The following is a 15,924-nucleotide window of genomic DNA, read 5'->3' on the forward strand; positions in this document are numbered from 1 at the left end:
CTTGTTCTCCTCCTATTACCCCAACTGGCTAAACCCCACCAGAAGTCAGAGGGCAAGGCTACCAATTCATCAGCCCTCTGGGGCATACAGTAGAGTAGAGATGATGGAGAATAGATTTGAAACATAAACAGAAAATATCCAGCACAAAATCTATGTGTTCTGTTTTACAGTGAAAGGAACATGGAAAGATGAGCACTCTCGTCTACAGGAAAGTCTCAGGGCTGGAAACTTACTGTGCACTTTATTAAACTGACCTGGAATGATCACACACACACTAACTCAACTGGCCACCATATAGCCATGAAAGTCAGTTATGAAATCAATGCAGAAACACAGAAAAATGTTATGGCAAACTTAAGTGAGCGTAACACAGTGTACACAGCAAACACAACTATGTGAAAATATTAGTGCATGTGTGCAAAAATTATGGCAGAAGTATTGGGAAACTATAATTCAGTTTTCTGAATTATTTATGTATTATCTTTTCAAATCAGCACTTTTTAAATATGGGCTCTTAAGCCAGTTATTTCATCTGAGACTCAGTTTCGTCACCTATAGAACAGGCTATTTATACCTCCTGAGATTGTTGGGAGGATTAAATGAGATTGAACAAAGCCAAAGATGTATATAAAGAACAGAGAACAACAATGAAAAACAGCTTACCCCAGGATGTGCCCTGAGGTGATGGGACGACAAAGTCAAGTACCATAACTTTCTTTCCCAAAATGGCAGCTTCCTACAAAAATAAAAAAAAAAGCCACAAATAAAGATCTTGTCATTTTCCTAACACTCACCCAATCTGTCTTTTCCCTAAATAAAAAGGTTCTATTTGTGTTATAACACAGTCTTTTCTCTATTAAACCAGCTGTTACAATAAAAGCTTAGACTGTAACATCAAAATTAGCTTTTAAGTAGCAGAGAAATTCTTGTGGCAATTACCAGGAAAATTATCTTCAAGTTCCATTTTTTTTCATACCTGAGCACAGGCAAGGCCACCAGAACCACCACCAATGACAATGAGGTCATAATCATATGCTGAATCTTCCTGAAGGAGCTTCTGTAATAAACCACTCTGATGTGCCTATAGTTTAATGAAAGAATATGGTGTGACTTGTTTTAAAACTGTTTCTTTGTACCCTATGTTTAATCAGCATGAACTTCTTTTCTAAAAATCTTAGAAACAATAAATAATTATGTAAATTGGAATTATAAATTTATCTGAACGGTATTAAAATAAGTTCCAACTATTTAGACTATATGCCAAAGTACATATGTTTGTTCATTACCTCTTGATTGGCAGGCATGTGTCAAATTACCAGAGGTCATGGCTTTATATCTATGACAGACAAGGAAGGCCCTTTTCCTTGGTCTAATCATTGAAATATTATAACCAAGTGCAATAAAATAGCCAGGTACCATTTTTTCAAGATCCTCTATATTTTGTTCACCGATGCTAGGCCTCCTTTTGAAAACAATTCTTATGCATCATCAGCAAGACATGCACTTCGAATTTTCAGTTTTCTCATAAACTGGTCTAAATTTTGCAGCTTACTGATAAATTTTGCTTTTTCTTTCAGCAATGGTCACGAGCCTGGCTCTGCACTATATTCCCTTGTTCACTTGGCCCTCCCTGTGATAAAAGTAGCTTAGATGAGGCTAGTGGTTCAGTATGTCTTTTAGCAATAGTTTTCTTTATGCAAAGTTAGTTGCTCAGACCCACTGTATTGGCTTTAGAAACACCATGCTGGAACCAGCTCATCCTGGGAAGCACAAAGGAAGTGCTATGAAACTATGGGATTCAACAGATGCCATGTGGTTCTCTGAAGGACGGGTGCCCACAAAGGCTTTCAGCACATTCTAAAAAGGACTCCTTTGTCCCCCTTCCTTTTAGGTGCCCTAGAGAAATCTGTCTCCTAAACATCTGCCATTGAAGGAAACCCCTTCGATGGATATCTCTGCCTTTCCAGATTCATCCTCTGACATCATTTTCTAGGCTAGGATTGGCAAAACCAGCACTCCTGAAGATGTTTAGGGACCATAATTAAGACACTTACCACCATGTGAATTTAGTTATAGCTTCTAGGAAAAATAAAGCAGACCATTACTAGATAATGATGTCGATCACAGATTAACATACAATGCGGATAATCTTTTTCCCAAGAAAAATATAATTCTTAATTAGAATTTCAAATATGAAAAAATAAGTATTTAATCAATTAGTAACTACCACCATGTGCATACATACATAAAAGATATAAAAGAGCAGAATCTTAATAAAAGTAACTTGTTATAAAATAAGGACCTTATTTAATAAACATCGATTTTTATCACTACTTAACTGATTAATTCCTGTTCATTTCTATATTCTAGGAATTAAAAAAAAACAAACAAACAAAAAACAAAGGTGAGGCCTTTGCAAAACACAGAGGGTTAGCAGCCTTGACAAGGAATTTTACTTACCCTAGCCAATAATGCTAGCATTGACCTCATTTCACTAAACCTTAAAGAGAGAACAACCCTTATTTCTACCTCCATTAGAAGGAAGAGACCCAGGTCTCCAGGGTGGCTCACTTGGTTATCTGGCAACCTCACTCACACTCAAAACCTCCTTTTCCTTAGTTTCTGAAGTTTGAGTTGGTAGAAAAGCTAATTTCCATCAAAGAAATCAAGATTATCTGATAATCATCCTATAAGCTTTTCCATTTTACGACTTCCAAAAACAAATAGATTCGTAAAAACCATTTTATCCCCTTTTAAATATTTTTTTTAACAAAATGAATGAACAGCATTAAAGAACACATAATACCATTACTACCTGGAAAGTCCGGTCACATCCACCCATGTGTACTTTATTCACAAAAATATTGGGTACAGTTCTCTGATTAGTGATCTCTGACAGCACTTCTTGAACACTGGCCCCATCATCTAAAGAATAAAAAATTAAATATATAAAAACATTAAAAGGGTTCCAAACCTTTGTGAGAAGAACTGAAGTGTTATAATACTCAAATGCTCGCATGTACACACCCATACGAAGTTAGTGTATTATATAACTTTATGAAATGATGATTCAAGAGGAGAAAACATACAGGTTTTCAAAGGAAACCTTCATGGCTAAAGACCAATCTGATTTCTTTTCAAATAAACCCTTCTAAATTAGATTTTGATATATAATTCAATGATGCCAGACAAATAGATAAGAATACTCTTTAAAGAGCAAATATCAAGATAAAATCTGCTTTAACAGTAATAACTTAGAAAATATTTCTTACAATTATATTTGAAAAATCTTTATGATCACAGACCAAAATTTATCTTCCATTCCTAAACAGAGAACCAGACCACAACTAAAGACTATTTGATATATTCTTTGGAAAAGTCTCAAAGATTCAAGAACATTTCACTTATTAAGGTAACTGGCTAATAGAAGTTGGTAAGTCCCATGAAAGCAGACATCAATTTTTTTCTGTCCCTGACCTCTGCAAAAGACATGCATATGTAAAATGTTCAATTAATACTAGATCAATTAACATATTTGACAAGAATTCAAAAGTATAAAGCTAAAAGATTAATGCATACTCTCTCAAGGGTAATACAATCAGAAAATAGAAGTAGATTCTTTTCACTTATTACAGTTTAATCTACTTTGCTAGAAATTTGCCTGATACATCTGAAATGCCTGAAGAACTTCAAAGTTAGCATCTTATACATTTTCCTCCTACTCCCTCAAATACTAAAAAATATCAATAAAAAATCTACATCAAATTATGTCATATAGAGGTTCATTTTCTACATGGTTGAATGTAGACAAAAACAGCTCACCTAACCCAAAAGACGAGAGTAAATTGAATTGAACAAAGCAAATAAAATCAGTCTCATTGACATTTATTGAAAACAGTATGTAGTAACCACTCTACTTACCAACTTGATCAAGTTCCAAGATATTACATTCAACTCCCAAAGAAGAAAAGAGTTCTTTAACCTGTAACAAAAATTCACTTAAGTTTTGCTCTCTCAAAGATTCAACGGAGTTATGAAGTATGGACATAGCAATAAAAGATGTCCAAAATAAATGTTCTTGAGGAATATGAGCTCTGGCCTATGGTTTTCCCCCCTTCCTCCATACTCTTCCCAGAATAATCTCAGCCTACCTCTTCCCTTCTTTTATCATTTGAATCTTCGACTTAAAACACAAAAACTTTTGTCCAAATTCCTTTTCTGAACTCAAGACACCTCACATGCAACATGCCCAAAATGAAATTCATCTGTTTCTACATCCTTTTCCTTCTAATATTAAATCCTTCAATAAATATTTACCCATCAAACATCTACTCTGTACTCAAATATAACAATGAACAAGATACAATCCCTGCCATCTAGTAGTAGAAACAGACAAGTAAACCGACAATTCACACTGCCACCATTCACCAGTTGCCTGAACAAGAAACTCTAGGGCCTTGCTTCCCAAATAGGAGACAGGGGACCAGGAGCACCTGGGAGCTTGTTAGACATGCAGAATCAGAATATACATTTTGACAACTTTGTGAAGTACTGACTATGAGTCATTTTAATGCCTCCCTCTCTTACAACATCTTCCTACCCTAAACCAAACTCTCCACCCATCCAATTAATTACTTAGTCTTAACAATTCTCTATGTTAAACTAGTTCAACTTTCTAGTTTCCCACAGTTGCTATGTTAAATTGCGCACCAACATCCATTACTGCAATTTCTCAGTAATATCCTAGGAGTTCCCTCTGCATCCAGCTGTCCCCTCCAGTTTTCTAAATTGCAGCCAAAGTAGTTTTTTAAAGCCCACTTTTCACCAATACTTACATCTTCAATGCCCTCAGCCCTCAAGATAAAGCCCAGAGGTTCTAATTCCAAGATGGAGGATGAGGAGTCTGGCAGACCTGCTCCTTGACAAAACACCCACAACTGGTGAAAATTATTTTTAAAAACCATTTAAACTCTCTGGAAATTGTCTTAAGAGCACACAGCAAATGAAGAAACATGTATTCAAGAAAATCTACTAGATGTCAATAAGAACAGGGAGTGTCTGAGCCACTTGGGCCATGACTCACATCCTTCCTCCCCTGCCCTAGGTCACCTTAATGGAAGCTCCACTTTGAGCAGCCAAGAAAATGAGGCTCCCTAGTTCCTGAAATCCATTCAACAGAAGGGGCTAACCACCAGGATTTCTCGGTCTCTCCACAGCTCTGAGTGGCAAAAGCTACATTCCTCTGAGTGTGGCCACCCAAAGTTCAAAGGCTTTACCCTTGGCTGAAAATACTGAAGCCCTAATCACCCCTGCCTCAGCCCACTTGTCAGTAGAGGTTCTAAACTGGTAGAGGTAAGCCAAGAAAACCAGAGGCTACTGCCCTACCAAGAGCCCTACTCATAAAGCTGTTACCAAAGAGAATCGGGTCACTGTCCCCAACTCTAGCTCTGAAGCAAGGTCTTTGAGATTTCACTTTCGGAAAGAAGCCATAAGATAAGAGACCTCTAAACCTCTACACAAAGGAGATAACTTTATTTTAAATAAACTGTGGGGAAGTTCAAGTCTAAGGATGCTCTTGAAAACAATGGGGATTCTGGTGGTAAGCAATGAAGAGGAGGCTGGGAGCTCAACAAGCTAACCTGTAAGCCAGCCAGTTTACCAGAGAAAACCAGGGAAGGAAATCGCTAAAAATAGTCCTGCTAGGGTCAGATAAGCTTCAAACTTGCCTCAAAAACTATCCCTGCAAAGGGGCCTTGATTTAATTGAAGAAGAGCGTGGAACAATTTACACTCCAGGGCATTGTCAAAAACAACAGCACAACTACCCTTTGATTTGTAGCACCTCACATCTAGGAATGATACCAATAGAGACAAAAACAAACAAACAAACAAACAAACATAACACAGACAGTCAACAAGAACCCTACTAAAATCCCTGTCATCCCAAGGTGACTGTGCAGATACCAAAGGCTCTACTCTCTGAGGAGTGACATCAAAGGCTATATCTTTGGGTAGAAATAAAATTCCCTAAAATACAGCCAACTAACTACAAAGAAATAAACAAGCAAACCAAAAGAAGCCACAGAAAAGGAGGGACCAAGTATATGGCCTTGCTACAATATTATTACCTAAAATGTTTACATGTCAACAAAAAATTACCAGACATACAAAGAAACAAGGAAGTGGATCCATACACAGGGAAAAAAAAAAAAAAAGGCAAGAGAAACTATCTCTAAGAGGACCCAGATATCATTCGGATTAGACTAAGTGGCCATTGTAAGTATGTTTCAAGGGTTAAACTATGTTTCAAGAGCTGAAGTAAGGTATGATGATGTCTATTCTAATAGAAAATATCAGTACAGAGATAGAATGATAAATAACAACCAAATGGACATTACGGAATTGAAAAGTACAATGACTAAAATGAAAAGTTCACTAAAGTGTCTCAACAGTTGATTTGACTTGGCAGAAGAACAAATTAGCAAACTTAAGGATAGACCAATAGAGATTATGCAACTTGACACAGAAAAAAAAGAAAAAAATAGTTAGACAATATGGGATACAATTAAGTACACCAATATATGCATAGTGTGAACATCAGAAAAAAAGAAAAGAGCAGAAGAAATGTTTTAAGAAATGACAAAAAATGTCCCAAATTTGATGGAAAACAGCAAACTACACATTCAATAAGTTCAATGATCTCAAAGTAATATAACTTAATAGAAGCTCTGGAAAGTGGTCAAAGATCTATAGCAACCAAGTATACGCCAATCATTTGCTAGATAATTTTGTGATATTTATAGTCACCCTTGCCTAGCAAAGTAAGCGGGGAGTAGCAGACCAGGCTCCAGTTGCCTTCCACAATATGGAGAGAGCAGAGAGACCAACTTTGCAATGTTCTAGCCTGTCTAAAGGATTGGTCTCTGTGATACCTTATTCAGAATTCAGATAGTCAAAAGTGGCTGAGGTCTCAGGCTAGGGGGAGGCCATGAGAAGATGTAGGCATGGCTCATGAAAACCAAAAGCAGACTACAAATCTGCAGACCCCTGGGGGCAAGGGATAACAAGCAGAGGAATACAACATAATCAGCTAAGGCCCCAAGAAGCAGCAGAGGAAAGACTTTTAAACAATTTAACACACTTTAAAGCCATGTACACAAGATTAGGCCCATGTGTGAAAAGTACACATACAGGCTCACGGAAGACAAATGCCCAGAAAAGACCTGAGAAGATCTTAAGCCTTCATATGGCACTGATTAGTGAAGGACTTCCCCCAGCATGAAGCCAGTGTGCAAAGACTGGCAGAGATCCCTATTTTATATTATACAGAATTTTCAATGAAAGATCATATGCATACAAAGAAACAAGAGAATATGGCTCATTCAAAGGAAAAACTAAACATAAACATACCTGAACAAATAGACTTAAGACTTACTAGACAAAGACTTGAAAATAACTATCTTAAATACACTCAAGATAGAAAACACTAGAGGAAATCAGGAAAACAATGTATGAACAAAATGAAAATATCAGCAAAGAGGTAGAAATAACCAAACAGAAACTGTAAAGCTGGAAAATATAATAACTATGTTGAAAAATTCACTAGAGGGGTTCAACAGCAGACTTGAACAGGCAGAAGAGAAGAATCAGCAAATCTGAAGACAGAGAATTTGAAATTATTGAGTCTGAGTAGCAAAAGAAAAAAGCATGAAGAAAAACAGAATAAGGGAGATGGGGACAGATTAAGCAAAACAACAAATACATTGTGGGAGTTCCAGAAGAAAAAAGAGGAAGAAAGTTTATTTGAAGAAATAATAACCCAAAACTTCCCAAAATGGAGAAAAGATGTAGATATACAAATATTAAGAAGCTTAAAAAACTCCAAGGATAAACCCAAACAGACCCACACCAAGAAACACTGTAATCAAACTGTTGAAAGACAAAATCAAATTCCTAAGAGTAGCAACAGAAAAGCAAATCATTAAGACAAATTCTTAAAAGTAGCAACAGAAAAGCAAATCATCAAATACAAAAAATCCTCCTAAGATTATTAGAAATCTTGCAGTAGAAACCTTGCAGGCCACAGGCAGCAGGCTGATATATTTAAAGTGTTAAAAGAAAAAAAATCAAGAATTCCATATCTGGCAAAAACTGTACTTCAAAAATGAGGGAGAAATTAAGACTTTCCCTAATAAACAAAAGTTGAAGGAGTATTAATACTAGAGCTATTCTATAAGAAATGCTATAAAGGAGTCCTTCAAGTTGAAAGAATGCTAGACAAGAATTCAAAGCCATATAAAAATACAAACTTCTCCAGTAAAGGTAAACACATGAACAATTATATAAATTAGCACTATGGTAATTTTGGTTCGTAATTATATTTTCTATTCTTCTTCAAGGATTTAAAAGACAACAGCATGAAACAACAATAAATCTATAAAATGGTACATAATTCGTGACACTGATAACATAAGGCGGGCACAACTATAAAGGAGTAGAGTTTTTGCATGCAATGAAAGTTAAATTGCTATCAGTTTAAAACAGACTATATCTTTAAGATGTTATATGTAATCCCCATGGGAACCACAAAAATATCTATCAAAAATACACAAAAGTTATAGAGAAAGGACTCAAAAAATGTCACTACAAAGAATCAACTAAACACAAAGGAAGACAGTAAGGAAGAAAATGAGAGACAAAAAAAAATTAAAAGATATACAGAAAACAAATTTTAAAATGGCAAAAGTCCTTCCCTAACAATAATTACTTTAATGTAAGTAGATTAAACTCCTCAATCAAAAGACACAGGTTGGCAGAACAAATAAAAATACAGGATCCAACATTATGCCGTCTAGGAGAGACTCATTTTTGAGCTAAGAACATACATAGGTTGAAAGCCAAAGGATGGAAAAGATATTCCATGCAAATAGTAACCAAAGAGAGCAGGGATGGCTATACTAACACAAAACTGTTACAAGAAACTAAAATGAACATAATGTATTTATTAAAGGGTCAATATTCTCAGAAGATATAAGAATTATAAAAATATAAATCAGAGCTTCAAATATACAGAGCAAACACTGACCAAACTAAAGAAAGTGAAAGAGCTACAATTATAGGATGCTTTAATACTCCACTTTCAAAAACGGTAGAACTACCAAACAGAAGGTCAATAAGGAACTGGAGGACTAGAAGAACACTATCAACCAACTTGACCTACAAGGCTTATTACATAACATTCCACCCAATAAAAGCAGAATACACATTTTTCTCAAGTACACATGGAACATTCTCCAGGATAGGCCATATGCTAGGCCACAAAACAAGTTTTAATAAAAAGACTGAAATCATGCAATGTATCTTTTCTGATGACAACAGAATGAAATTGAAATCAACAGCAGAAAGAAAACTAGAAAATTCACAAATACAGTCATGCGCCACTTTAGGACACAGGGATACCTTCTAAGAAATGCATTATTAGGCCATTTCATCATTATGCATAGCCTACTGCACACCTAGGCGCTATGGTATAGCCTATTGCTCCTAGGTTACAAACCTGTACAGCAGGGGTCCCTAAACCCTGGGCCGCAGACCAGTACCAGTCCGTGGCCTGTTAGGAACTGGGCGGTACAGCAGGATGTGAGCAGCAGCAGAACAAATGACACTTCATCTGTATTTGCAGCCGCTCCCCAGGGCTAGCATCACCACCTCAGCTCCACTTCAGATCATCAGGCATTAGATTCTCAAAGGAGCACCGGTCTCTGGTGCCAAAAAAGTTGGGGAACCACTGCTGTACAGCACGTTTTTGTACTCAATACTGCAAGCAATTATAACACAGTGTTAAGTATTTGTGTATCTAAGTATATTTAAACACAGAAAAGCTAGAGTAAAAATATGGTAAAAAGATTTAAAAAAATGGTATAGCTGGATAGGGCATTTACCATGAATGGAGCTTGTAGGATTGGAAGTTGCTCTCGGTGAGTGCGTGAGTGATTAAGTGAGTGACTGAGTGAGTGAGCTAGTGAGTGAATGAAGAGTAAATGTGAGGCTTAGGCCATTATTACTGTACACGACTATAGGCTTTATAAACAATGTACACTGAAGCTACATGAAATTTATAAAACAACATGAGATTAAATCAAGCACAAAAGAAAATGATGCGATCAAGAGACATGGTAAACACAAGGTATATGAGGCTGCACAGGCATAACACACCATACTTACACCAAATTTTTTATACGAAGAAAGAGTATACTCTAAAATAATGATAATATAGTAAATACATAAACCTATAATATAGGTGTTTATTATTATCAAGTATTTTGCACTGTACCTAATTGTATGTGCTACACTTTTATATGACTGGCAGCACAGTATGTCTGTTTATACCCAGCATCACCACAAGCACATGAGTAATGCATTGCACTATGATGTTACCACAGTTATGATGTCACTAGGCAATAGGAATTTTTCAGCTCCATTATAATCTCATGGGACCACTGTCATATATGCAGTCTATTGTTAACCAAAATATTGTTATGCAGTGCATGACTATATGAGGAAATTAAACAATATACTCTTAAACAGTGGATCAAAGAAAAAGTCACAAGGAAAATTAAAGAATACCTTGACAGGTAAAATAAAAACACAACATACCAAAACTTATGAGATGCAGTGAAAACACTGATAAGAGGAAATCTTATAGCTGTAAAATGCTACTTTTAAAAAAGAACAAAGATCTTAAAGCAACAGTCTAACTTTACAACTTAAGGAACTAGAAAGAGAACATAACTGAACTCAAAACTAGCAAAAAAGAAGAAATTAAATAAAGATTAGAGCAGAGATGAACAAAAGAGAGAAAAAAAAAACAATACAGAAAATAAACAAAACCAAGAGCTGGTGCTTTGAAAATATCTACAAAATTGACATGCCCTGGCTATACCAAGAAAAAAACAGAGAAGACTCAAATAACTAAAATCAGAAATGAAAGAGGGACCATCACTACTGTCTTCACAGAAACAAAAAGGGTTACAAGCAAGTATTATGAACTGCATACTAACAAACTGGATAATCTGGATGAAATGTGTAAATTCCTAGAAAAACACAATTTACTAAGACTGAATCATGAACAAATAGAAAAAGTGAATAATCTATAACTAGTAAGGAGACTGAATCAGTAATCAAAAGCCTCCCAACAAAGAAAAGCCCACGATTAGATGGCTTCACTGGTGAATTCCACCACATATAAAGGAGAATGAACACCAATCCTCCTCAAACTTTTCCAAAAAAATGAAGAAGGAACACTTCTAAACTCATCCTATGAGGTCACCATTACCCTGATACCAGAGCCAAATACACTTCAAGAAAACTACAGACCAATATCCTTGATGAATATGATGCAAAATTCCTCAATAAAATACCAGCAATACAAATTCAACACCATATTAAATGTATATTATACACCATAACCAAGTGGGATTTACTCCTAAAATGAAGGGTGGTTCAACATACGAACACAGATCAACGTAATACCCACATTAATGGAATAAAAGGGGAAAAAAATACACGATTATCTCAATGGACTCAGAAAAAGCATTTTAGAAAATTCAGCATCTTTCATGACAAAAATATTTAACAAACTAATAAGAAAAGGAAGCTCCCCAATACACTAAAGGTGAGATATGAAAAACCCACAGCTGACATCATCTTTGATGGTGAAAGCATTTTCTCCAAGATCAGAAACAAGACAAGGATGCCCACTTTCACCATTTCTATTCAACATAGTAGTCCCAGCCAGAGAAATAAGGGAAGATAAAGAAAAGGCATCCAAGTTGGAAAAGAAGTAAAATTACCTCTGTTCACTGGTAACATGATCTTACATGTATAAAACCCTAAAGATTGTACCAAAAAAACTGTTAACTAATAAACAAATTCGGCAAAGTTGTAAATACAAAGTGAATACACAAAAAATCAGTTGCTTTTCTACCTAAAAATGAATAATCTAAAAAAAGTAATTAAGACAACAATTCCACTTATAATAGCATGAAAAACTATACTTAAAAATAAACTTAACAAGGAGGCAAAGGCTTGTACACTGGAAATTATAATATGTTGCTGAAAGAATTAAATAACACGCTAATAAGTGCAAAGAAATTCTACGTTCATGGATTAGCAGACTTAATATTGTTAAGTTGTGAATACTATCCCAAGTGAGCTATGAGTTCAGTGTAATCTTTATCAAAGTCCCCAAAACAAATTGTGAATAGAAAAACCCATCTGAAAATTCATATGGAATATCAGGAGAACCTCAGATAGCCAAAAATCTTGCAAAAAAAGAACAAAGTTGGAGGTCTCACACTTCCTGATTTCAAAACTTGCTACAAAGCTACAGTAAGCAAAACAATTTAGTACTGGCATAAAGATAGACATAGATCAATAGAAGAGAAGAGAGAGTCCAGAAATAAAGCCTTGCATATCAGGTCAAATGATTTTGGACAGTGGTGCCAAGATCAAAGGGGAAAAGGACAGTCTTTTCAACAGATGGTGCTGAGAAAACTGGATGAGTATTCACATACAAAAATATGAAGCTGGACTCTTACTTAATACCATACACAAAAATTAATTCAAAATGGATCAAATATGTAAAGGTAGGAGCTAAAATTATGAAACTCTTAGAAAACAGGCCAAAGCTTCATGGCATTGTGTCCGGTAACGGCTTTTTTTTTTTTTTTTTTTTTTTGCTATGACACCAAAGGCACAAGTAACAAAAGAAAACAGAGACAAATTGGACCTCATAAAAATTAAAAAATGTTTGTGCATAAAAGAAATTATCAACTAAGTAAAAAGGCAACTCCAGAATTGGGGAAAATACTTGCAAATCACGTATCTAACAAGGGATTTATATCTAGAACATATAGAGGACTCCTAAAACTCAACAACAACAAAAAATAACCCAATTAAAAAAACTGGCAAAAGACTTGAAATGACATTTCTCTAAAGAAAGTAATAGCCATTAACAAATGGCAAATAAGGACATGAAAAGATACTCAACATCACTAGCCATCAGAGGAATACAAATCAAAACCACAGAGATATCATTTCATACCCATCTGGGAAAAAATATAAGAAGAGTTGACAAGGATGTGGAGAAACTGGAATCTTTGTGCACTGTTGATGAGAATGTAAATGAGTTGGCCACTATGGAAAATAGGATGGTGGTTTCTCAGAAAATTAAAAATAGAAATACCATATGATTCAGCAATTACACTTCTGAGTATATACCCAAAAGAAATGAAAAGAGGTACTCAAACGGGTATCTTTATACCCATGTTCACAGCAGTAATATCCATAATAACCAAAAGGTGGAAGTGACTCAAGCATCCATCAATGGATGAATGGATAAACAATATGTAGTATATACATACATACCATGGAATATTATTCAGCCCTAAAATGGAGGAAGTTCTCACACAATATAAGACAGACGAACCTTGAGGACATTAAGCTCAGTGAAATAAGCTAGTTACAAAAGGACAAATATTGCATAATTGCTCTTGTATTGAGGCAACTAGGGCAGTCAAATTCATAGAGCCAGAAAAGGGAATGGTGGTTTACGAGGCCTGAGGGAGGGGGAACAGGGTAAGATTATTTAATGCATACAAACTTTCAGTTGGGGAAGATGAAAAAGTTCTGTGGGTAAATTAGTGATGATGGTTGCAAAACAATGTAAATGTACTAATGCTGCTGAATTTTAAAGCTATTAAAATAGTGAACTGTGTTGTCTATATTTTACTATTTAAAAAAAAAGGCTGAGCAATGGAAGCTGACCCACAAGTATATGAATCAAGATTGAGAAAACATGGCTTAAAATTAATGTGGAGAAGGGGTTTAAAAAGAAATCAGGGCATTTTCTTCACTAGTTTGGGCCATCATTTTGTATCTGACTTTAATGGTTACTTTCTGACTAGCTGCTTCCACCTGTAATCTAGTCTTCATACTACTGCCAATTTTCAAATCACAGGTCTAACTCTTTCACTCTTCTTCTCAGAAGTCTGAGATGACTTCTCTGCCTGAATCATTAAGTCCACACTTATCTGCAAGCATTTTAAGATCTCCCCAATATGACTTTGAAATTAAACTTCCAATCATTTTCCAATTTATTCTGCCCATCTCCTTTCATATACCCTGTGTTTAACCCCACTATTTTCATTGCATCAGTTCCTGTGTTTACTTTCACTACTTCTTTAGCTAGATGCTGTTCCTTACTTCAGACTTCCAATTTATCTCTCAAAGACCAACTTAAATATCATTTCCTTAAATTTTTCTGATCCTCCACAGAAGTAATTATTTTTGTCTCTTATTCTCATTGCACTTGTTTTCCACAGGCACTTCTGTAGATGAAAGCTGGTTGATTAGAGTTCAATTAGACTATGAATTCTTGAGAGGTAAGACCACGGTTTATTCATTTTTGTGTCCCAAACAACATTGAACACCCAGTAACACTTGTTAAATGATATTAGTAGCCCAATCAAGAAACATATGTGTCCACTTTGGATGCTAAATTTAAGAAGTTCATGGTCAAACTACTTCCAAATAGAATTAGTGAAGAATCACATGTAAAGGCAGATGATATGAGCACATAAGAAAGTGGACTGCTTAGCCAGGCAAGAAAAACACTCAGGAAAAATACTGAAAGATCTGTCATCCAAGTAAAAGCAGGGTTCTTAATTCTGCACACAGGAGCAACACTAACCTCCTAAAGTGAGTAAATGTTTCAGAAGAACAGATTTGGCTCAATTTTTTAAAAAATTCTAATAAAAGCTGTCCAATTATGTAATAGGATTCAAAGTAGTGGCCACATTACTGGGAGTGTAGAAACAAACAGAATGAAAAACATTTTCCTAAGATTTTCTGTGTTGACAAAGGATTGACTAGAATAATCTAAGACCATTTATTCATTCAACCCACATTACATGTCCCAACGATACAGCAGAGGCCCCAGCGATACAGCAGAGGACAGGCACAATTCTGATCTCTTGGCCCTTTTATTAGCTCCAAAGGACAAATTGCAAAAAATAGAGGTAGAAAACACAGCCTGAAAACAGACCAGTGTATAAGTGAGAGCATTCAAGTTAGCATGGAAAGGATGGACTCTCCAGTAAGTGAAGCAAGAACAACCGCTAAGCCATAAAGAACAAAAATGAACCGGATCTCCACTGACAACAGCATCAAGTCCAGGTGGAATAAAAGAAGGTGGATGTGAAAAGCACACTCTAAAACTTTCAGGAGCTGAAATAGGAGAGTATCTTTATGACCTCAGAGTAGAAACAGATTCCTTGAATAAGACACAAAAAGCACAAATCATAAAAGAAAAAGAATGATAAACTCAATTATATTACACTTGTAAACTTCATTCAGCCAAAATATCTCATAAAGAGCATGAAAAGAAAAACCAAATCTAGAGTTTCCAATACATATAAACAAAGGATTAGTATCCAAAATATATAAAGAATGCCTATAAGTCAGTACAAAAATAAAACAACCTAACAGAGAAAAAAAACAAAAGACCTGAACATTTCATCAAAGAGGAAACTCAAATGACAGATAAACACATGAAAAGATGTTCAACTTTCACCAGGGAAATACAAAATTAATGCCACAACAAAACACCATTTCAAAAGTGCCAAAATGGCAATAATTAAACATATCAACTGTTGGCAAAGACATGGAGCAAGGGGGAACTGTTACCCACTGCCAGTGAGAGAGTAAATTGGTATAACTGTGGCAGCCTGACACTGCCTGGCCATTTCCTGCTCAAACAACTTCGTTCCTGACTGTCTCCCCATCTCCTTCCAAGGACTCTCCAGCTGACATCAGTTTTCTCATAGTTTGCCAAACAATCACTGTTCCTCCTTATATCTGTAGT

General features: G+C 35.6%; 1 protein-coding gene across 1 annotated transcript in view; it reads right to left on the reverse strand.

Moving 5' to 3' along the window:
• TXNRD3 (thioredoxin reductase 3) overlaps positions 1-15,924 on the reverse strand; it is a 47,691-nt gene that overhangs the window by 29,804 nt on the left and 1,963 nt on the right. The window contains exons 2-5 of the mRNA XM_006911434.3: positions 3,922-3,982; positions 2,816-2,925; positions 977-1,081; positions 664-736 (exon numbers count right to left, since the gene is read on the reverse strand). Of these exons, the coding sequence (XP_006911496.1) occupies positions 664-736; positions 977-1,081; positions 2,816-2,925; positions 3,922-3,982 (349 nt within the window). The remainder of the gene's footprint in view (positions 1-663; positions 737-976; positions 1,082-2,815; positions 2,926-3,921; positions 3,983-15,924) is intronic.

Source organism: Pteropus alecto, unplaced genomic scaffold (genome assembly GCF_000325575.1).
Source record: "Pteropus alecto unplaced genomic scaffold, ASM32557v1 scaffold124, whole genome shotgun sequence".
NCBI lineage: Eukaryota > Metazoa > Chordata > Mammalia > Chiroptera > Pteropodidae > Pteropus > Pteropus alecto.